The sequence below is a fragment of the Lepisosteus platostomus genome, chromosome 3, assembly GCF_059453375.1.
Source record: "Lepisosteus platostomus isolate fLepPlt1 chromosome 3, fLepPlt1.hap1, whole genome shotgun sequence".
In the NCBI taxonomy this organism is placed as follows: Eukaryota; Metazoa; Chordata; class Actinopteri; order Semionotiformes; family Lepisosteidae; genus Lepisosteus; species Lepisosteus platostomus.
In genome coordinates, this window is record NC_142613.1 from 78,117,508 (window position 1) to 78,140,611 (window position 23,104).

The following is a 23,104-nucleotide window of genomic DNA, read 5'->3' on the forward strand; positions in this document are numbered from 1 at the left end:
CACTCACACAACGCTGCGCACAAACAGAAAAGGGGAACTAGTTCAAAAAACGTCCAGTCTTCCGGCTTTGATTTTTACAGTCATATTCATTAATATCAAATGATATTTTCCACAACAATTGTTGTCTACTTTAATTTTGCAATGAATGTGTGTTTCCCAGTGAGTCTGGGGGAGCTGTCCACCAGCAGTGCAGTATTTGCCAGAGTACTGCATGTTTGTACTGTACATGCAGAGCTATTCAATACTGTGACACTGGCCGTGTGCACACTGACTCCTTCGACAGAAAAACAGTAACAAAGGTTAAAGTGGAAACCTGTTGCAGAGTGCGAGCTCCAAAAGCAGGAGCAGAGCTTAGTTCCATGCTGAAAAACAGAATGAATAAAGAAAAAGAAAACGGTCACTTGGAAAGTGTTATATTTTTTCTTCCATCTTTTTATATTTCAGCTTTGCATTCTTCCACAGTAGTAATGAAGAAAAACATTTTTGTTAACACTGAAACAATCAGCAGAAGTGCTTTGGTGGATTATGAATGATGAGATGGAGCCCTGATGTTTTACATGAGGAATAAGCTAAAGCACTTGTATTTAAGTTTTTATGTGTCTGGATGTGCTCAAACAGCAGAAAGGAATACTATGCCTGAAAACAGTCCACGAGGGAAGACATTATCGTATCTGCAAAACAGAGTGAGAATCTTTCTAAATGAAAGGTGGGGTTATCTGGGTAAGATTTTATGAAATAACAATGATGAAAATGTTTTACAGCTTACTACTATTTATTGTGTAACAAACACCACTAGAAGAAAAGCATGTGGTATATTCTTTGTTAAGAGCATTGTACTAAAACAGTTGTAAAATATATAATAGATGCACATTTCCATAACTGAATTTGCATAACTCATTTAATTGCGATGTGAGAGGATCTGAAAGGGCTGTACATATAGGAGCAGCTCCACTACACAGAAGACAGGCAGGGAAGTGAAAAACTGTTTCACCTCTTAAATTAACAAGGTGTGTGGGGATTTTAGAAGGATTTCTTTCACATCATTGCTACAGTATTTGTGGTTTCAAATGTGGTTTACTCTCATGAAAGTTCAAGTATAGAAGAGAAATTTGTTTAAAGAGTCTGACAATTCAGATGTACACAGTCATCAGCCATTCACATGGTTTGATACAGTCTCACTTCACACAAGTGGGAAATAATTCATTCCTCCCACAAGGTAAAATATGTAAATGAATCACTTGTCTAAACAACAGAATTAGGGCTACAGAACATGCCCTCAATAGATTTGCTGTTTCATATTTGATGAAGATTTTTTTACACAATGAGTCTCAAATATATGATAAAAGTGTTTATAAGACAAAGAACAAGTGATTTTAAACTGCATTCCAAATCCTGTCACTTCGTTACAAAACTAATTAACCTTAAATTTCCCAAGCTGCAATACAGAATGCTACCTTAACTAATACCTTACCAAGTTCGCTTTCTCAACGTTTGTAGCATTATAATAAACAAATACTTTCACTGTCAACAATGAGATAATAAAGCTATTTTCATGAGATAAAGTTTTTGAAAAGGTCTGAGAGACAGCTTAAAGTAAATATATCATACAAATGTATAGAGCATACAGTAAATATTACTACTTAATATTATGTATAATTTTAGTTACTTTATGAAAAAGAAATTGCTTTTTCAAAAGAATAGTGTACTGTATGTGATATTTGACTGGAACTGATCCTTTTTAGTCCTTAACAGAGGAAGCCTGATTTAAGATTTCTAGATCCTCAAATGCATTATCACAATCGACCAAAAAAACTTCATCACAATCAACAGTGAACCACGAACCAGTGGAAACTGCAGGAAAATGCATTTTTACCCAAGAGGCTGTGCAGGAAACCTAATTCTGGTCTGCAAAAATCACAAACGATGGACCATCTTTCCGTGCACGAAGGATTGAAAAAGTGTATAATACATACTTCAGTGAAGTGCAAAATATGACACAGACAAGTAAAGAAAAAGAAATAGGAAAACAACAACCAGGAGCTAGTTCCTCAGCAGCAGTTAGTGGAAGGTTTTACATACAGGTTACAAAGGAAGTTTCTCCGTGTTCTTCCTGAATCGTTTTAATCTTCTCTAATTAAAGGACACACAAATGATCTCTACTCCTCTGACACAAATTGGGCAGAGCAACCTGTTTCCAGGCACCCGGCTGATAGGGGAGAGAAAGCCTGCCTGTCTCAAGATTATTAGGGTGGATGCTGGACACCACAAAAGACAGTTCTACAATGGCATTACAACCGCGAGTTACAACTCACTGTAATTATAACAGTATAAATAACCTACCACAGTAATTGTCTTGTTGCAGTGCAGTGGGCTCGAGGGAGGTGTAAAACTGTGTAAATTCCACTTTCAGAACCGGTGTTCAGAAAGTGACAGTTTTTATAACCTTAACAGACTTCATGACTTGAAGAGGAATAAGTAGCTTTCTGCTAACTAATGGGAAAGAATGGAGGAATGCAAGACATAGTTCATCAAATCTATTTTATTTCCATTTTTTATTTTATTATCAAAAACACCCACTCTCCCCTGGATTAAAAAAAAACGACTCATATTTTATTGTATAGTAAAATTTTAAATTATATGTTAATGTGTAGCAGGACGAAACTCAAACACAACATTAACCCTTAGTTAGAACTATTACTGCTGCATTAATAGACTACTGAGAAAACTGCTACTCTTCCATTTCCTAATTGTTTCTTCCAATACAGGGTCTGGGGGGAGTCTGTCCGGGCATGCTGCAGGCACATGGCAGGACACACTCTGGGCAGGACGCCAGTCCATCATTGGACACAGACACAGACATGACCAGCCACACCACAGCCAATCTTCCCAGAAGCCAATTAACCTGCCAGTAGGTTTCTGAACGGTGAGAGGAGGAGCCCACGAAGAAAACTAAGACATACACAGAAGAACATACAGTACTAACTCAGATAGCACCCCAGGGCTCCAGTGCTGCAACACAGCAACACTAACCACAGAGCCACCATGTATGGAAAATAGTACAGGTTGCCTGGTAAGTACTCTCATGGAGATTTCACTTCTTCTGTATGTTATTTCCAAATGAAAACGGACCTTTTCCTAGGTTTTCCAAAAAAAACAATTTATATGCATTATAAAAATCGTAAGATCTCTGGTGTTGCTAACCAAGTTGTCTCCCCTCTCGTTTATACACAAACATTATTCCAGTCATTAAACCCTCTAAACTCCTGCAACTACTCAAACGCCTCCTCCTCCCAGCAGAACTGAGAACTAAATCATGAATATAAGGTTCAGTTCTGCTACTTTCCCCAGCAGTCTAGATGAAGCGTGCAGGGGGACTCACAGAACAGGTGCGTCACCTGTTCGAGATGATCCACGACACTCACAGCTAGAATACCACCGTGAATATTTGCATAACTCAGGTGTTCTTCTCAGTACTAACTGTATGACAGAATTATAGAAGATTTAGATTCTAATTTGACAGAATTGTAGAAGTGCCGTAGATATGAAACCTTACGGAATACAGACTTGATCTCGTTTTGTTTCTTAGGGCTAAAAAGCACCAAGGGGACAGTTTTTGTATAATGTTTGAACAAACTACACCATTCCCTTTGTTCTGCGCGACACAATCATTTTTTTGATTCAGGTGGTCACATAAATAAATGATCAGACAGCGACAGAAAGCCAAAGGTCTTCGGAGAACAAGGAACCTCAACAGTTCAAATCACCAAATTAACACAGAAGCGCAAGAAAGCTTCATCGCCTGTCTCCGAACTAGTCTGGCGTTGGCAGAAAAGGACCTATTGCAGCGCATCGACAGCATTTTGTATTTGATCCTGACAAATGAGTCTCGTGTTAAAGGAAATGAATTAATAAACTGCAAAAAAAAAAGAAAGTTAATGACAACAACGCTAAGATCAAGTATACAGGAAAGGAAATCGGGGAACCGTCGCCAAAAGGAAAAATCTGAAATGTACTTAAATAAATATCTTATGACGTTGTTCTATTTTTTCTCTAATGTGTAAAGTTGAACAATAAGCAAACCTCGCGCAGTTGTTTTAAGAAAATATTTTGCTATTTAAAAAGGAGGAGCGCAAAGTTTACTCCTGCCGTGCAATGTTGCCAAACCAGATGTGCCGCTGCAGATCAGCAGTCAAAGTGTGTCACAAGCCGTGGATATTTCACATGCACTATCTTACATTTCTCATCCTTCAAGAAAGAGTGGCGGATAGTTTGTGTCCCCGGTGCAGAACAGTAACGAAGAGCGGCTCACCGTGCTGTCTGCTCTCCATGTTAGCGGCGCAGTGCCGGTTTCCAGTCCAGAACCAGTTCTGAGCGGCCCTCGTCTGCCTCACCAGTTCTGAAGCCGAGGCCGGTCCGTCCGGCCGCCTGTGTTGACTCCTGGTCTCTCTGCTGTCACTCACACCCCAGCTCCCGCAGGGCGGAGCCACAGCCTCCTCACCGCGCAAACGGCACTGAAGGTTATTATTATTACTGCCTTAAAGCGCTGAGAACACACGCTACTTTTATTCCTTCGAGTGAGTAAAAGCTCAAATAAGACGCACTTTAAAATAAATTAATTTTACAACGAGCTTCTAAAATGCTGATCAAACTTTTCTTTAAGCAAAGCAAACACCGTGTGGTGGGCTGTCTTCGGTTAGGAATTCAGCTAGTCTGTTGAAAGTTGTGGTTCGGTTTCATTGGTTTTTGCATGAAATGTCTGACCCTTTTAACCAGGGTGAGTCGCAATAATAAAGTAAACAAGGAGGTAACCATCATAAATTGTAGTTCAAGTAGGTAGGCTGCACAGGAACAAGTAAAGGTTTATTCCCTGCTGAAAAGAGAAGAAAAACAGTGTTTCGGCTGTGGAGGCTTCTTCAGGCTGACCTGAAGAAGGTTCCACAGCCGAAACACTGTTTTTCTTCTCTTTTCAGCAGGGAATAAACCCATACCTGTTCCTTTGCATAATACATTTTCATCAGACTTTCTCAAAGACAGTATGACACTTTTCGTTCTGTCCAAAATGACGAGTACCAGCTGCTTACTGTTATATTTAACGTGCCATTGTTTGTAACGAGTTAGGCATGTACAGTACAATAGATGTGTTTTGTGATGTATTCAGCGGTACAGAAGCGTGTCCATAAATATTTACCCCATGGGACAATGACGTTTATTTTACCTAGTACCTGAAGAATCCACTATGAAATATTTTAATTTATATATACTTGACAAATTTGGAGTTTATAACATAATTTGGCATTACTTAAGGTAAAGTTTAGTGATACCCCAGATATAAAGCTATAAATGACCAGTCTGTGTAGGTTGTTTTTCGGAATATGTTCTTCATTATTTATAGTCTAATGATTTGTAATTCGTTTGTTTACACTACCACATTTCTGAAAGTGACAATACTCATCAGACAAATTTATTTAAGTTGATACCATGATCACAAACTCTTAAAAGTTTCAAACACAGCTATCATTCTTTTTAATTAATACATCCACTATAACTGCTCCTAATTAAATTCCTTCTGAACTGAAGATAAAAATCAGTACTTTGAAAAAACAACACACACTACTCTCAGTACTGTACTAAAGAGTCTGTCATTTTTCTGACAGGCTGGTGTCTGTTTAAAGCCGTCTTCTCTTCACTGAGCTGTAGGGACTTCAGAGTTGAGATGTCCTTGTGATATATCTCAATTCTGGAGGATATCTGTGCCAGCTCGCTGTCCTTTGCAATGAGCTGTAACACAAGACAAAGATGTACAGTATCTTGAGTTCCTGGCATTGTAATAATTTGCAATTTATTTATAGAATGTTGCAATGAAAATACATGGAACCGAAAGTCAAATTAAGTGTATGCTTATGACAAAAATACATGGAACCGAAAGTCAAACGGCTACAGTTTTAATTCGTAAAAACAGGGAGTCCTTGAGGAAAGGTTGGTAAACAGAAAGTGCTGGAGGGAAACCGTGGAAAACTAGTTCCTCAAGTGGGATTGCCCTTTGCATCAGTGTTGTTTATTTCTTTTAAACAGCTTGTCCAAATTTGATTATGCTTAGCAAAAAAAACTTAGTTGAACTGGTTCAATGAAGAGAGAAAAATCTTTAAAAAGTCTAATGCTTATTTTCACCTCCAAACAGTCTAGTTTGTAAGCAGTATAATTATTCACATTTTATTAAACACAATAGTGCCCTCTAGTGCTCCAGCTTTGTTACAATTTGTTTTATATACAGATATACAATCTGTTATTGTATATCCGTTACTGTTACTTTATGCTGTTATTGACAGGAATGTGCAGTCAAGGGGGATACATATGGAGTGTTGTCTTGAAAAACACAGATGTTACTTTTTGTTGAAGGCTGGAAATAAGATCCACTAGCAGGGCTTTGTCCCTTCGAAGATTCACATTCTCTCGCTCCTCTTTAGCCAGCAGGGCCTCCATTTCAGCCCGTCGGCTGCTCACAGTAGCTCCGCTCAGCTCTGCAGAGGTCCTCCCCTGCTCCAGGAGGAGGATCTGTTTCAGGGAGTAAACAGTGTCATTAATGGCCATGAAACTCTCACATTGAAAACTTCACTTAAACTTGAACAATGGCCATTCAAACCTGTCAGGCAGAGACTTGTTTCGAGTTCACTTGGCACCATCACTTTAAACATGGCCAAAGTCAACACAAGTGACCTTTTACACTGATAATCTGGGGCCCTGGGTTCAATTCCTGGGGTGCAATCTGCATGTCGTTTGTATGTTCTCCAGGTGTTGATGTGGGTTTCCTCCGGGTTCTCCAGTCCACCCCCACAATCTAAAGACATGCTAGGGAAAGCCGGCCCTGGTGTGAGCGTGTGTGCATGTCTGTGTTGGTCTCTGTGTGTGCCCTGCGACTGACTGCTGTCCCATTCGGTGTGTATCCCACCCTGCCCCCATTGCTTGCTGGGGACCCTGAAGTGGAAGAAGCGGTTAAAAAATGGACGGTTGAATCATCCATCCGTTTGCGTGAGCGAGTAAAGTACTGTATTTATACATCTCACTTGATGTGATGATGCAAACAGTGCCTATAAAAAGTACTCACGCCCCTTGGACTTTTTCACATTTTATTGTGTTACAGGAACCATGGTGTATTTAACCGAGACTTTTTTTGCCACTCATCAACACAAAGTACGCTATAACGTCAAAGTGAAAGAAAAATCCAGACATTTTACTAAATTAATTAAAAATAAAAATAAAATAAAATAATTGAATGCATAATGGTATTCACCGCCTTGCTTTGACACACCTCTGAAGTAACCAACTTTTCTTCTCCAAGTCACGTAGTTACTTGACTGGAGTCCACCTGTGTGCAGTTGAGGTGTTTCACATGATTTCAGAATAAATCTGGTCTGGCCCAGACCTAACACATCACATCACAATGAGAACACCATCCCTTCAGTGAAGCATGGTGGTGGCAGCATCATGCTTTGGGGATGTTTCTCTGCGTAGGTACTGGAAAACTCATAAAGATAGAAGGAATAATGGATGGAGCAAAGTACAGAAATATCCTGGAGGAAAACATTCTGCAATCCGCAGGAGCACTGAAACTTGGAAGACGATTCATCTTCCAACAGACAGTGACCCAAAACATACAGCAAAAGCCACACTAAAGTGGCTTAAAACCAAAAAGGTTAATGTTCTGGAGTGGCCCAGTCAAAGCCCAGACCAATCCAATTGAGCATCCGTGGAATGACTTAAAAATTGCCATTTACAAATGGTTACAATGGTACATTGCTTGAGCAATTTTGCAGAGAATGGGCAAAAAGTCCAGTGTCAAGATGTGCAACGCTAATAGAGACTTATGCATTCAATTATTTTCTATCTTTTATTTTTAATGAATTTAGTAAAATATCTGGATTGTTTTTTCACTTTGACATTATATAGTTCTTTGTGTTGATGAGTGGCAAATATTCTCAGTTAAATACATCATGGTTCCATGCTGTAACACAATAAAATGTGAAAAAGTAAAAGGGGGGTGAATAATTGTTATAGGCACTGTAAGCCTAATACATCAAGGTACAGGATCTCCTGTCCTTCAGCAAGAGAGAGAAAACAAGGGAAACAGCAGACATCAAGACTACATCCAGAGAACCTAAACAGAGAGTAACATTCCCTCATGTAGGTACAGTACAGTCTCATGTAGGTCCAGTAATTGCACTGCAAAGCTGAGTCAGATCAGAAGTTGTAAGATATTGAAGATACATTATTGAAAAATGTTTAATTCCAAGAGCTTCTTTCAATAGTTTTGATTATTTTGGACTAATAGTTTTTGGTTTCAGTAACTTTTCAAATCTCATGATTCGGGGCCTGCAGAGACAGATTGCAGAATTGCTCATTTGAAACCCTGGCTAGGGTCAGGGTTAGCATTCCCACACTACTTAGACATTTTTTATGCTCAGTGCTGGATTTTGGGGCCCAAGTCGACTTGGACGAATGATAATTTACTTCTACTGTAACAGTATCTACCGTTATGCCTGCCAGCCTGCGGTGTCTCTCGGCTCATGGTTGCCATGAGAAACTGGAGCGTTCTAACGAAGGCTCACAATGTCCCACGGCTTACCACTGTGACTGGGTCCTCTTCCGGTCTCGGCTCATTTTCACCTTTTAGACCACCAATTATTCCATAACCTCATCTCTCCTCAGCTGCCCAGATTTCCACCATTACCAGGGGCCTCCTCTGGTCGGAACCATGGTCTTCCTTATAACGGCCTTTTCCGAATACAGCGCTGAAGCAGGCTGCTCCGTCTACATATTCCGAACCCGTGATGCAGGCAGGCAGTGCGGCTTCTCCAATTTTTCATCTTTGCTCTGAACTCCAGTTCAGGCATCAAGAACTCCAGCTGAGTGTACTGAGCTCCAGCCCTGAGTCCTGAGCTCCAGCCCTGTGTCCTAAACTCCAGCCCAGTTTCCTAAACGCCAGCTCTGAGTCCTGAGCTCCAGCCCTGTGTCCTGAACTCCAGCTCTGAGTCCTGAACTCCAGCTCTGAGTCCTGAGCTCCAGCCCTGTGTCCTGAGCTCCAGCTCTGAGTCCTGAACTCCAGCCCTGAGTCCTGAGCTCCAGCCCTGTGTCCTGAACTCCAGCTCTGCAGCCTCAGCCTTTGTCTGTCACCGCTGCCCTAGTCTTACTCTTTAACCTGCACATTGCTCTTGTCCCATTCTTCACCCTGCACTTATTCCTTCTCACTTTTCTCCTTTTTCTGGGCCACCTTTCATGGTCCCAGCAGACCCTTTCTGGTTCTAGGATTCCTTTCTCCAGGGCTCTGTCTGGGAGCTCTGTCCAGGATTGTGCTGTCCAGGGGCTTCTGGGAGTAAGAGAGAACCAGGGGATGGGTCAAGGTCGAGAACCCATCCTCCGCAGATCTCTCAGTTGACCCGGTCCATCAGGCACAGGGAGTTCAGTTTTGTCTGAACCCAGGCCCTTCTCCAGGGGATTGCAGCTGGGAGGCCAAGCTGACACTGCACGTCTGGCATGCTCCTTGAGCTGGCCAGCTCTTAGTGCTTTCTGACCAGACCGCTCGACTCTTGGGAGTTTCCTGCCAGGCCTGTTATGGTGACTGGATAGCCTACAGTATGTGGCACAGCTGGGGGAAAGGGCGTACGCTAGCTGGGGGTACATTTTCCTGCACTTTTCTTTTCTGTGTGTCTGTCTGCTTCAGTCCACGTTAGTATCCTAAAGGGTTACATTCTCATTTTTAATACCCAAAGTTCTGTAACTATCCCATTGCACTATTTGTAATTGTTCACTTTTCTGAATTAAGAAAATTAGAGGGGATATAAAGTTCAATGTGAGACTATAAATCAAATTTATATCCAAAAGAAACATGTTTTTTGTTAACGATTTGCAGTAGTATATTTAGTTGGTATGTCTGTAAGTGGCATGAATGGAAGCTGATGATGAACATTGTAAGAGGGTGGAAGGTTCAGACAAAACAGCACTTTTGTTTCTATTTTTCCTGCAACCTGCCTGTTTTAAAGATCCTGCTACCCCTGGGTATGTCATAAGATCCATGTTTCTTATGCACGGTCAAAGAGTGATTGACTTGTTCAATTAGCTGGAATTTCTCCCTACGATCGGGAAAACATAGTTTGACTTTGTTGTACCTTGTCCATAATTTCTTTGTGTTTAACTTTCTCTCCATCCAGAATTTCCTTCTGTTGTTTCAGCTGATGCTGTAGCTGCTTCTCGCTGTCCTTCACTGAGAGGAGCTGGACGAGGAAATGGGAATGCCGAGAGACACTCTCCCCCATCAGAGCCCTTTCCTGCAGAGGTACACACACTTCATGTAGATCTATTAGTCCATCGCTGGGGGGACAGAGGGACAACACTCATCCCCAAATTCTGAAATTAGGATATTTTCTTCCTAACCTGTGTCCTCAGACAAGTATTTCAGCTATTTTGGTCAGAGCAGTCGCTACACGAACAAATATGACAGCTGATTTTATCATACACATTATATAAAAGCATGGAACAAGAGACCTCTTGCTCAAAAAATCTTGTAGCTCAGCAGTGCAACCTTGACTGTGTTTGGGCACACACTGTCATCTTGAGGAATGAGTGCCTCGCAGTTCTTTCTTCACACTGCTGACTCCTATTTCATTCACAGTAATGCAGCGTGTACAACTGTCACTTACTGCACTTCCCGAAGTGGTGCTGGCAGTGTGAATTCCACAAGGAGACTATGGTGAAAAACATAAGGTCTTCCTAGCCTGTGTTGCATATCTGGGGGCTAAAGTCACTTTAATTATTTACTGATATCTGACTATACAGTCACTCAGTAAATTAACATGAAATTAATTTTGGGGTAATCACAGTGCTTTACTGCTCAGCAGTCTGCCAAGTGATGCAGAATTCAATTCTCCGTTGTTCTCCCACAGTCCAAAACCACACTGTCAAGGTGCCTCTAAACTGCCCCTCCTGTATACAGCTTGTACTGTATATGTTCCATTTGTTTAGAAAACGACAACTTGGAAGGATGAACAAGAAAACCGGATGGATTATGATTAAATCCATAGCACACAACCTTACTTTGTGAAGCTAAGAACATGTGTGAGCAACATCCTGTACAATAACGGCATCACCTCGTACTGTACTGTTTGACTTAGGATACTGCACCTTATCCAGCTGTCTGGACAGCTCTGCAAGTCGAGAGCGTAACTCTGAATTTTCTTTGGCCAGGGTCTCACAGTCTGCAGACATTTTCTGCCTCAGCAATCTGTTCCGTTCTGCTCTCAGATCTCTCTCTCGCTGCTCTTGATGGAGAAAACATATCTCATCTCTGTTAATCAGAAAGGAAGCATATGCGACCCCTTCAGATTATTTATTAGTGTGAAATACTGCAGTAATTATGAACACAAAGTTTTAAATATATAATTAACTTGAAAACTGTAGATAGTATTATCTATAAGTGAGAACACTCGTATTGCACACATGCATGTGGAATGTTTAATAGGATTTGACTGCTGTTTTTTACATATAAATAGGATGAATTTTGCTGGTACATGTTGTTTCATCACATCCAGAACTCTAATGGTTTGTTTTTAATGCAGCTTTGTCAAGCTATATACAGTATATTACAGCTTGATAAAGCTGCAGTAAAAACATTAAATTCTTCCATGTCTGTATTAAGTCAAACTGCTGGTTCGGCTCTCAATGAGAAATAAAATTGTGCCAACATGAACTAAAATTCTTTAAATTAAAAAACAAAAACATTTTTCAGAACATTTTCATTAGTGATCAAGATTTCCCCTTACTAGAACACTGACTGAAAATGTATCACCAGCACCTCAGTTCTTTTGTGATGTGGTCTTGCATAGCAACTGTGTTCGAGAAGTGCTTCTCTTCCATTTCATGCACTGCTGAGTGCACCTTCTGCAACTCCACTCTCTTCTCTGACAGATGCATCTCTACTGTCTTGTGCTGATCTTCTCTCTGCTGCAGCTGTGCAATGGCACGAAATGGCAGTGCAATTCATATTAATAATAAAAAACTCCCTTCTGCTATTAATGTGTCCTAAATCATCTGAATTATTTTTAATATGAAAAGGCATGTGACACATGCGACTATTGTTTACCAAGTGAACTGCATCTTACAATGTTGAAGCTTTGCAATGTGCAAATTGGACAATTCTGCTATTCTATATTTTCTAAATAACATCAAACAGTTTTCGACAATTGTGTGGCTTATGTCGGCATTTTCATTCAAATGCTGCCAGAGCTCACTCTTATTATGAAAAAGTGTGCATTGTGGATCACACGGTATTTAATACTAATATGAACAACCTGTGTTTGTTTTTGATGCACCCACTGATTTAGTGAGATTGTGGTTGCATCATAAAAGTGACTTCAGCAGTCAATCGATGAGATTTGCTAAATCACATTGAGATCAAGCATCCCATATGAAACAGAACTCACCTCATGCTCCAGTAAAGTGACTCTAAATTCACTGTTTTTGAGTTTTGTCAGCTGTTGCTCTATCTCCTGCCTAGTCTTCAGTATCTCCATTTCCTTCTGAGAAACCTGTCTGTCTGCATGCTCTTTCAACCTCTTCAGCTGCACTATCTCCTTTATAAGAGCCTGTTTATCCTTCAAATGGCCATCTGAAGAAATTTAGAATAAGGAGGTTTATGTAAGAAAGAATAGGGAAAAAAAACAATTTAAGAGATAGGTTTTGCACTTGCTTACCTTCAGTTACATATGATGTATGAATCACAGTGAGCTAGAGGAACCTTAGATAACTTACCATCTATAGCTTGAATCTCAGCACTTATTTGTTCTCTATCAGTCTGTAATATATTGATGTTTCCTTCCTTTCTCATTAACTCAATATGAAGACCATCAGACTGTGACTGAAGTTCCTGAATAATGACAGTACAAAGTCACGACAAGCCATATGCAGATAACAAGACATGTATAATGTAATTAAACTTACTTTTAGCATTGTGAATACTGAATTTGACAGCAGTAATATTTTTCTCATTTTAAAATTCATTATGAGTAAACATAACTTATCAATTCTTATTTCGAAAATGGAAAGATACAACAATATATCTTCAAATAATCCATCCATATAAACTAAATATGACTTCTGATCTGACACAATAAAATCAATACTGCACTAAAAGCAAAATGTTCATTTTAACTGAAGCAGCAGCGGTAACTTTTTAATGTAATATCTTTATAAGATTTAGAAATATTAATGCTCCCTTACAGTTATAATTAAGAAACTGAAACAGACTCTGCCTCATGTCATTTAATGATGGCTTTAAAGGTCCTGCTGCTGATCTCCCATGTTATTTGCATGTACCTGTAAGCTTCTCAGCATGTGCTCTGCTTCTGAGGTGATCTGAGGCTGCAGTTCAGCTGCTTTCCTTGCTTTTTCTCGAGTTCATAAACATCGTCAAGGAACAGTTTCAGTTCAAAGCATCTGCATTTTACTTCCATGAGTTAATCAGTCACATGAATTTCAAAATTCACAGATAGAGATTTGTAATAAATAACTTCAAATTACTTAGAACATCTACAGGAATATATATATATAACAATTATTTGTTATTTTTAAAGTTTTATAAAATAAAGCTTAAATGTATTGCATGATTTAGATTAAATCTGCTGATCCTTATCTTTCCAGGTCATAACAGGCTTTTTTTTTGTTAAATGGTAACAATTTAAAAGGGGCCTTGATCATATCTGAAATCGTGTAAAATGGATATAGAAATGTTGCTTCCAGTTCAAGAAAGTAAACTTTTTGTTGGAGGTTCTTTATTAACTCTACTTCCAAACCCCGAGACTCCCTATAAGAAAGCACAGGGGGGAAATATATGATAAAGAAGTTAATGACAATGACATACTGTACAGCAACATAAAACCCTACTCACGACACGTCTATAAGAATAAGGAAAATACACCGAAGTGGACGTCTATAAGGATAAGGAAAATACACCGAAGTGGAAAACGAGAATTATTTCACTGAATGGAGCAATCCGAACTAATTCTTTGTTTTCTCTCTACAAACATTTACGATATGCAGAACACACAGTATACACTTCAATGTCGAAATACATTGCAACGATGGTATTGCAGTCGTGCTCATCCCTAGTTTTATATACAGTACCTCAACTCTTTGTTGTTTTTACTCATTTCTCCAATGTGGACTGGAACCTGAAAGAAAACAAATTACTTTTATAAGCAATCGATTGAGCATAAATTATTTTTTTTAAAAAACTATTCTGCTTGATTTTAGTAAAGAAGGTGAAAACAACATTCTCAAATTAATATCCTAACACCTGCTGCAGATCGACTTGAAACTCGAGTTTGCGCAAAATCTACAGAGGAGAGAAAAAAATTGCCCCTTTGCTGCTCCCTCATCTAAGCTCTAAAATACTGGTTGTTGGGTTAATACGCGTGAAGTAGAAAATGAAATGATGGATCTCAACGGAAGAAAAAAAGGAAAAAGAAATACAGAAAAACACTGTAAAGCCATTGGAAATGACCACAACTGTCCTGTGAACAATCTTCTACATCCCGAATAGCTTGTCTGTAATACATGTTGATACACTGGATCTCTGTCTTGCAAAGACATCACACACACAGTTTGATAGGAAATCTCACCAGCTGTTTGGATATTCTCTCGGAAGTGAAGAAACAGAGATTATAATAAGAAGGAACTCTGTCGTTGCTAAGGCTACATACATACACTTCCTTGTGCAGGCCGGAAGTGCGAGTAAATTTGCTGCCCAAATTATTTTCCAAGGGCTGAAGACAAGAGAAGAAACTCGTGAAACTCTCAGCAATGTAAACTCGTTCAGTTATCGGTTTCGAGAAACACTAGACAGCTCAGAAAAAGTGAGCCTCTGCTTCCCGAGTTAGAGTTTGCGATTTCCTTGCAGAAATTCATGAACAAGCAAGATTTTGTTTATGCGATGATGCGTGTTTGACGGCTCTTGTTTGGGCAAAACTAACCGACAATATACAGTATTCCGCTGTCAAGAAAATGTTCAGGAGAATCATTGACTTTTCTCTGCATTGATATAATTGCTCACATTCCACATTCGTACAAAAATAAACTTTATATTTACTGAAGATATCACATCTTAAATAGAGGCTGCTTTCATTAAAAGACGTCCTATTGCAGTACTGCGGTTGCAGATCAGAAAACGTGCGTAAGCACTCTGCTACTGTTCACTTGTATTCAGAAACACAATAGATAATGTAATTCTTCAGCACAATGGCACAATTTATAACAGGAGATTGGAAAGGAAGAATAAATGGTGAGCAATACGATGGTTCTTGGTATTGTCTTTGTCAGTGTTGTATCAGTTTTTAATCTGGACTTTGATACAACTAATATGTGATCAGATTCAAAGTGCACCATATTCAGTGTTAGTTGACTCTGCATTGTGGCTGTTCAGTATGCTCCACAAGCAAAATAACAGTCACACCATCTTCTAACCACTTCATTCAGTCTTCGGTGGCCCGGGAGCTGGACTCTATCCCCACAAGCAACGGGTGCAAGGCAGGATACACCCTGGGAGGGAAGCCAGTTCATATCGCAAGGTGCACACTCTCACACCGGGGTCGTTTTCCCCAGAAGCCAATCAGCCTACTAGTATGTTTTTATTTTCAGGACTGTGGAGTGCCCGGCGAACTCCCCTTGTTTACTTGGGTTTCCATACAAACTCCACACAGATCGCATGCCAAGAATTGAACCCAGGGCCCACTGCAAACCAGAAACACTATTGTAAATTGTAACAAAGATATTTCCTCATTTTATTTTAGAACAATGCCTGGATAATGTGATATGACTGTTAATTTCTCCTTATAAATATATAATATGCCTTCATCAGTCATGCAAAACTACATAATTTATTGGCTGTTTCACCTGTAATTAATATCTTCAGACATCACACAATAAATTATGGACAAATTGAGACTGAATATAAATGGCTGCAAAGTCATGCACCTCCTAATGTAAATCATCAACAAATACTGAGAAACAATTAATAAAAGTCCCCAAATTCTTCTCAATGTGATTATAATATTGAATGTAATATTTTTTTAAATACATTTTGCATACACAGGACTGGATTATCTCTTACAAATCAGCTCCTTCTGCAGCTAGTTGTCTCAAACACTGCATTTCATTTTGGATGTGTACCATATCTGTGTGTAACTTTCACATCAAACTATCTGCATGTTAATTCCTTGTCAAACATATGATTATGTCTCAATACAGTTTTAGACAAACTAACATCAAATTCAATATTGACCATTTTTTTTATATTGACTACTTTATATTGATTAACTGTTCATGTCTGTAAACATTAATGTTTAATTTATATTACCAGTAGGGCATCATTCTGTTTCTAGTTAGATACTTACAAATGTAACAGACGATCAATGGGAAAAAAAGGCCAGAAAACAACATAGTGAAGTGGTCATTGATAATATTTAACCCACTAGAATTAAATAACTTGAATCTAAAATTGATGACTTGTGATGTAACTCCTCTTCTTCCCTTCTTTTAATGTAGCTTCGCTTCTTCTGCAATCAATGTTTATTATGCTGAAAATCTCAAAGAGGCCTTGAACTCAGCAGCTCAAAGTTTCTGCCAGCGGGACGTTCCTGTGGATAAAGAAGCAGGACATGTGCTGCAAGTGACTATTATCCAGGTAAAGCTGCTGTATCCCAGAGAGAAAACTGAGAAAATCCCTTTACTACAATGTAGGATAAATGAAGATGAGTTTTTAGATTACAGAAAGCATATTTATTATTCAATTAAACTAAAAGTAACATTACTTAAGTACAGAAGTAATTTAAAGTTGGAATTTAAAGCAGGAGAGCATGTAGGCATAGTATTTGCAGTCTGTATGTTCGATGCAAGGCTCAGGTTTCCTGATTGATTTTATTTTGAAGTATTTAAATATTAATGTTCTCTTCAATTATGCCAGATTACACTGCCAATTAAGTTTCAATGGTGTTTTCCAGGTTTTGCACAATCACCATAAGAGATAGTCAGGTGAGTAAGCTGCCTTTAAATACATTCTTTAAACAGCTGTGGTTCAGAGTTTAGAAATGCAGAGTATATCCACAAAAGTACTGTTTACAAAAGGCACATTGTATTTTTACTCCTTGAACTGTACCTGTTATGATATTGTGAAGGGAAGCTGCTACCCATTACTTTGGCTAAATGACACAATCAGACAATTGCTACTATTTGTGTTCAGTAGATGTATGCATTCTATCATGATGTACAACATTTTTCCAGCATCCTCTGGGGACTGATGAATCCGTGATTGTTCTAATTGTCTCTATTTCTAAAAATAAAATACCACTTCTTACCTTGTCATCACACAAGAGCAGAGAGTTAGCATAAACCAGAAGGTGGGTGTGGCTGTTGACACACAGTTGTCTAAAGCACGATAATCACAAACTGAATCCACTTACCTGCATGCTTTTATAATATGCCTGCAGTAAATGTAAATAATATATACTGGATCCTAAAAAAACAAAACTCCTCACACAGAATGCTCCTCAAAGGCAGATAAAATGCTTCTGCAACCTAAATGCCCGATGAGATACATTTTACTAAACACCCATAACTATTCAGCATTGGTGTTATGGACTTCTCACTCATTTCTCTTGGGCTTCTATCTGCCTTGTGCTTGTGGTCAGACTGTCCATCCCTCAGCCAGGTGAGTTAAGCTAAAAAACCTACTAATCCAAGTCATGCCTCTACCTTGCATTAATTATGGTTTGGCCAAACTACTTAATAAGTAAATGGAGTTGGAATTGAAAGGTCAGGAGGAGGTCATACCGTAATCTCGTCCACTTCCGCTCTGCTGCTCACCTGCTTCTTCCTGACCCCGGAGAATCTTCCCGACTCCTTCTTCACGAAGTGATGAGTGAGGGTGCCTGCAGTCAGCTCCCCTCAGCCGGACGGATGAAGCCACTATAATCAAGACGTGAAAGACAATCTGGCCCTCAGCTGGAAACTGTTTGTGGGGGGTATCATAAACATGAGCTCTGACTCGGCAGCATTGGGGAAGGAAATACTTTTAGACAATCTACAGTACATTCCCAAATCCTGTTAGAACTGATTGTACTCCCCACCCAGCACTTATTAAAAAACGGACTCGAAGTCATGGTTCTCCTGTAGCGGCTAGGTGAGTCATTTCTTTGTTCCTTCTCCGTTTTATGAATTGTCTGTCTACTGCTGTTACTAATCTCATTTCACCTTGTTTATTCTCTGCCAGCAGGTGGATCTGGCCTCAGATCAGCAGGAAGCTGCCACTGACCTTCGTGTTGTCTATCTGAGCTGCAAGTGGCAACTGGACAAGACTGAATATGTATTATAGCAGAAGCCACGTTTAAATTATTAAGAGTTATGGATACAGATTTTGATTATGGATCGTATTTGTACATACTATATCTGTTACCATGGAACATATGACCAGTGTATGTAAAAGAGCATACAAATATTTATAAGCAGCTGCATATGTATTGATGTCTTGTAGTTGTGCTATAAGTAGAAGATAAGCTTGAAATACTGCTCTTACAAAGTTCATATGTTGCAGGACCCCCAAAAATGTTCTTTGGTAAATCTGTGTCACAAGTTATATCCAATTTGACATTCCTATATATTCTATCATTTTCACGATAATTGTACAAATCTGTGGCAGATATAAGTTGTGTTTTTGATGCTCTGTTTTAACAAGCACTTTTATACAACTAAAAGAACTGCAGAGTAATAGAGAAAAAAAAGCTGCATTCACATGCATATTAAAATGAGCAATAAAATGGTTTAATCTCACACAGATTTAATGACCCAGGAGGAATCTATACACTTCACTATTATGAAGTACTAATTTAAACTTAAATAAAAACAAAAGCAAATACAAATGCAAAGATTTTGGTAATGTTTTATTCTTTTTCTTGATGTATTTGGTATTTAATTGTTTAGTTCCTGTTAAATAACAGAACTAATCAACAGAAGTAATCAATAGATTACTATCAACCAATTTTATGATATTTTAGTTTACATTTCTTAAATTATACTGTAAACATGCTACATTTATCCATTTCTTTAAACAATAAAAGTGACTTGACAGTGCATGTTTTACAATTTCTACCTCACATGGCTGGATATTTACAACTGTACATCGTTTAAGGGCAAAGTTCAGAACAATGAATTAACAGTGTAGTTTTTCACAACACTTGAAGTAACTATTTTTAAAAGTTGTAACAAAGCAAAGCAACTCTAACCATTTGAATATCCTATCCAGCAGGATAATTTTGGTTATAGAAGCTAATGCCTATTTTATAGTTAGTGCAAAAAATAATAAGAAAACAAGGTGCTTTACTTATTTTTTTCTAAATTGCACAGCAGTCCTGTCACTTACAGAACATATCGAAAGTGTTAAGTTTATAAAGAGACTCCTACAGCTAAACAGAAAGGGCAATCAAACCAAAAGGCACTGACAAAGTGATAAAACCTCTAGTTTAAAAGTTGAAATGGCATCACAGTGCCACAATATCAGCTAAGAGGTGTTTATAATGGTTACAGTGTGGTACAAAATTCCAGCCTTAATCCAGTGAGAAACATGTTTAATGGGCCTTAAAAATAACCTCATCAACAGCATCCCAGACACTAGCGACCCTTCTTGACTGTACTAAAGCCCTGATTTCCCTACTGTCTGTTCCTAGTCAGAACCAACAGCCAGCAGTCCAGCAGAGTTCTTAAAGCCCTGGTCCATGTTTCAGTGGAAACTATGGACTATATTCATGCTATGGACCTGCCATGCTAAATTAAAACCTGTCATTCTTTATAAAAAAAAAACAACACAAAAGGTTGGTAAGTGATTTTTCAAGATACTATAATATGTATATATACACATTAGTGCAGCACGATGGAGCTGTGGTTAGCATTGCTGCCTTGCTACGCTGGGGCCCTGGGTTCAACTGCAGACCTGGAGTGCTGTCTGTGTGGAGTCTGCATGTTCTTGGGTTTGTGTGGGTTTCTTCCCACAGTCCAAAGACATACTAGTAGCTCACCTGGCCCTGTTGTGAGTGTGTGTGTCTGAGTGTGCCCTGGGGTAGACTGGAGTCCCATCCAGGGTGTACCCTGTCTTGTTCTGATTGCTTGCTGAGAGAGACGGTGGTGTCTCCGGTGACCTATGAAATTTGAGCAATCAGTTAGAAAATTTTAAGTTAGAAAATTATAGATCAATGAATAGGGGACCACGTATATTCATATTTTAACAAATATGATAGGTGTTCTTAAAAGGAGACAACTGAAAGATATACATTTAACTACTAGATGTAAATGTTAATGTCAAACATTGAGATGTTTATTCAGACACCTTCAAGATCGCACTCTTGCTTTTCCTTAATCTTTTTTGTGTTTAATCTTAACACACTGGTGCCATCTATAATTATCGTCACCTACATTTCATGTTAAATGGGCTACATCTTGATACTTTTCCACACAATATTCTGCTATGGCAGAACGTACTGGATATTTCTCAGTTTGTTTCCAACTAGTTATCAGATGAATATGTATCCTTTTATCCTGAAAGAACTGTATTGATGCTTTTCATAATTTGTTTTGTGATGGGGTCAACAGCTACATAATTCTGTTTACCTTTATGCTTTAACTAGTAACAGTTTTAGACAGAATCTGTAAGAACAACATCAATATGACAAAACGTAGAATGGGTGCTGAAAAAGCTATAAAAAAAGCACTAACATTTTACAAAAGACTGTGTGGCATCTTATGACAGAGATGGCAGAGTCCATAATCTACGATTCCATTTAATCTAATCTACGATTAGATTTAATGTGCATCAACACTGGACAAAGAGTAGTGAGAAAAGATGATTAATTATTAATCCACATCAGACTTGGTTTAAAAACAACTGAAAAACACAGCCAATAAACATATATTCCTGCTCATGCATTCCTATTCAACACAGCTTACTTGACAGACTGTCCCAACAGCAGTGTCATCAAGAACACCACTATGAGGGCCAAGAGCTCTCGCCACCATCCGACAAATTTAATTTTCCATTATAGTGGAAAATGTTGTCTCTGTATACATAATTAAATTCTAATTATGTTATGTACAGGTAGCGGACATAAAAAATCAGAAACACCTGAGGGACACCAAGTATATTTAAAAAACGTCTTCCACACAGGTGTGGGTCATGTCTTAATATTGCAAATAACATCCCAACATGCCTAATGTCATGTATAAAAATGCTGAACGGGCCTTGTTGTCTATAATTATGACTAGCATTACTACAGGACGAGCAGGACGAGAGTTCAGTGACTTTGAATATGTATGCATTCAGACATCTGATCTGTCATTAATAATAACACCAGAAAACTCTGTTTCAGTAATAAAAACTGCTGAAATTTGCTGCAGAGCTAAATTTCAAAGTTATGTTGTTCTCATTAGACATAAAAGCAATATAGCTATTAGATATTTATTAATCTAGATTATATCAACACCACTGTACATCATTACATAAAATGTATATTTAATGTTATAAGTATATACAATATATATAATATATTTTAATTTTTATAGTCTTCCAGCCAAATTCTTTCCAATTGAAGAACATAAAAATACCATTTTAGAAAAGCAAATACTGTATTAGAGGAGTCAATTGCCTTAGCTACTGTACATGTACATTAGAATTCTGATACATTTTTCTAAAGAACATATTTCTATATAAACATTTTCTTAAGAATGGAAATATTTTTCATGAACGTAAGGGACAAAGAGACCATTCCACCCATCCAGCCAGTCCAAGCGCTGAGTTCACTTCTGCTGAGAATATTCCTTTGCACTGCAAACACCTCTAAAGCATTTCCTCACGTATCTTGTGTCCAGTGTGGATGCACAGCACCTTCAGACATACTATATCTGTCTTTACAAAAAGGTTAAAAATAATTGTTTTTGGCTGGGTAAAGTGCAATATATTTACAGATCAACCAGTAATATAAGAAAATGCATTCAACAAAAACAGCAGAGAAGAAATCAAACAGTAACAGCTACCACACAAACACATTTATGGGCTGACCTTCAAAGTTGTGCTGTTTCAAAATATTCCATAAAGGTTTGCTAAATTCCCTTATTTAAAAGTGTTAATACAGCAAGTGAATTCCATTACCTATTTTTAAAAAGGCACCAAAATTAATTATTGTCACAATATCAAAATGGCACATCTGTAAGGAGCTACATTTTGCCTTCAGGAAAGGGGTATTTTGATGAAAGTTGGAACACATTTTTAAGGACAAAAACATGGTAACAGCAAAACATGGCTGTTAACCATCCAACCACCCAATGTCCAGTTTGCATTTTGAGACAATTTAACAATACAGGTTGTATACAGTAGATGGTGTAAATCCTGTTAGGAAGCTGACAAATTAATAGCAACCTGAAAGTGGACTCATTTTAACTAAAATGTTTTACTAATTTTTAAATTAGTATATGTATAAGAAATACTGACTCTGAACATTTACTTACTAAAATCATCAACTTCTTTAGAAGGACCTTTTGCAGATACCTGGATTATTATTACCTGGATACATTAGACTGTAAATAATCCATGTCTTGACCTAAATTATATTTTAACATAGTTTTAATTTGATCAGCTCTCTAACTGTGTAATATTCGGTTTTAGATGTAAAATTCCTCTAAAACATAAGAACACACAAAAGTCCTTAAAAATTAAATTGCTACTTTACTTTTCCCTGAGATTAATTGTTTGATAATCTGTTGCAATGTCTCTAATCCCGAAATATTATAATGTACATCATACAAAACTCCATAGGTAGTTTATGTCTTTAAGATAAGATATATCTCTCTCACTGTTTTAATAATAATAATAATAATAATGTTTCTTTATTAGCCCTATACAATTTCTTGCATTAGGAATGCGTCTTTTCGCATACCCCAGCTTTTCTCCAGGGAGACACAGACACAGAGACAGGGAGAGAAGCTTGGGGTCAGAGCGCAGGGTCTGCCATTGTACGGCGCCCCT

The 23,104-nt window shown here is 38.3% G+C and overlaps 3 protein-coding genes across 7 annotated transcripts in view; all 3 read right to left on the minus strand.

Moving 5' to 3' along the window:
• tpd52l1 (tpd52 like 1) overlaps positions 1 to 4,663 on the minus strand; it is a 31,221-nt gene extending 26,558 nt beyond the window's left edge. The window contains exon 1 of one of the 2 annotated variants that reach the window (XM_088626944.1): positions 4,310 to 4,663. In XM_088626944.1, coding sequence (XP_088483070.1) covers positions 4,310 to 4,328 — 19 coding nt within the window. In that variant the 5' untranslated portion in view covers positions 4,329 to 4,663. The remainder of the gene's footprint in view (positions 1 to 4,309) is intronic. The other variant, XM_088626945.1, reaches the window with a different exon arrangement.
• A 780-nt stretch (positions 4,664 to 5,443) lies between these two features.
• On the minus strand, positions 5,444 to 14,792 carry LOC148675598 (uncharacterized). Its single transcript, XM_088626941.1, has 11 exons — positions 14,667 to 14,792; positions 14,170 to 14,216; positions 13,769 to 13,849; positions 13,363 to 13,441; positions 12,799 to 12,913; positions 12,471 to 12,655; positions 11,843 to 11,997; positions 11,173 to 11,335; positions 10,161 to 10,319; positions 6,385 to 6,552; positions 5,444 to 5,778 (listed from the first exon to the last, which is right to left on the minus strand). Exons 2-11 carry the CDS (start codon positions 14,193 to 14,195, stop codon positions 5,617 to 5,619), a joined length of 1,293 nt encoding a protein of 430 aa, XP_088483067.1. The 5' UTR covers positions 14,196 to 14,216; positions 14,667 to 14,792; the 3' UTR covers positions 5,444 to 5,616.
• A 576-nt stretch (positions 14,793 to 15,368) lies between these two features.
• rnf217 (ring finger protein 217) overlaps positions 15,369 to 23,104 on the minus strand; it is a 39,600-nt gene continuing 31,864 nt past the window's right edge. For 2 of the 4 annotated variants that reach the window (XM_088626940.1, XM_088626937.1), the window contains 2 exons: positions 17,905 to 18,006; positions 15,369 to 16,679 (listed from right to left, as the gene is read on the minus strand). The gene's annotated coding sequence lies outside the window, so the exon portion shown is untranslated. Of the gene's footprint in view, positions 16,680 to 17,904; positions 18,007 to 18,964; positions 22,932 to 23,104 lie in introns of those variants that run through there. The other 2 variants (XM_088626939.1, XM_088626936.1) reach the window with 1 other exon arrangement.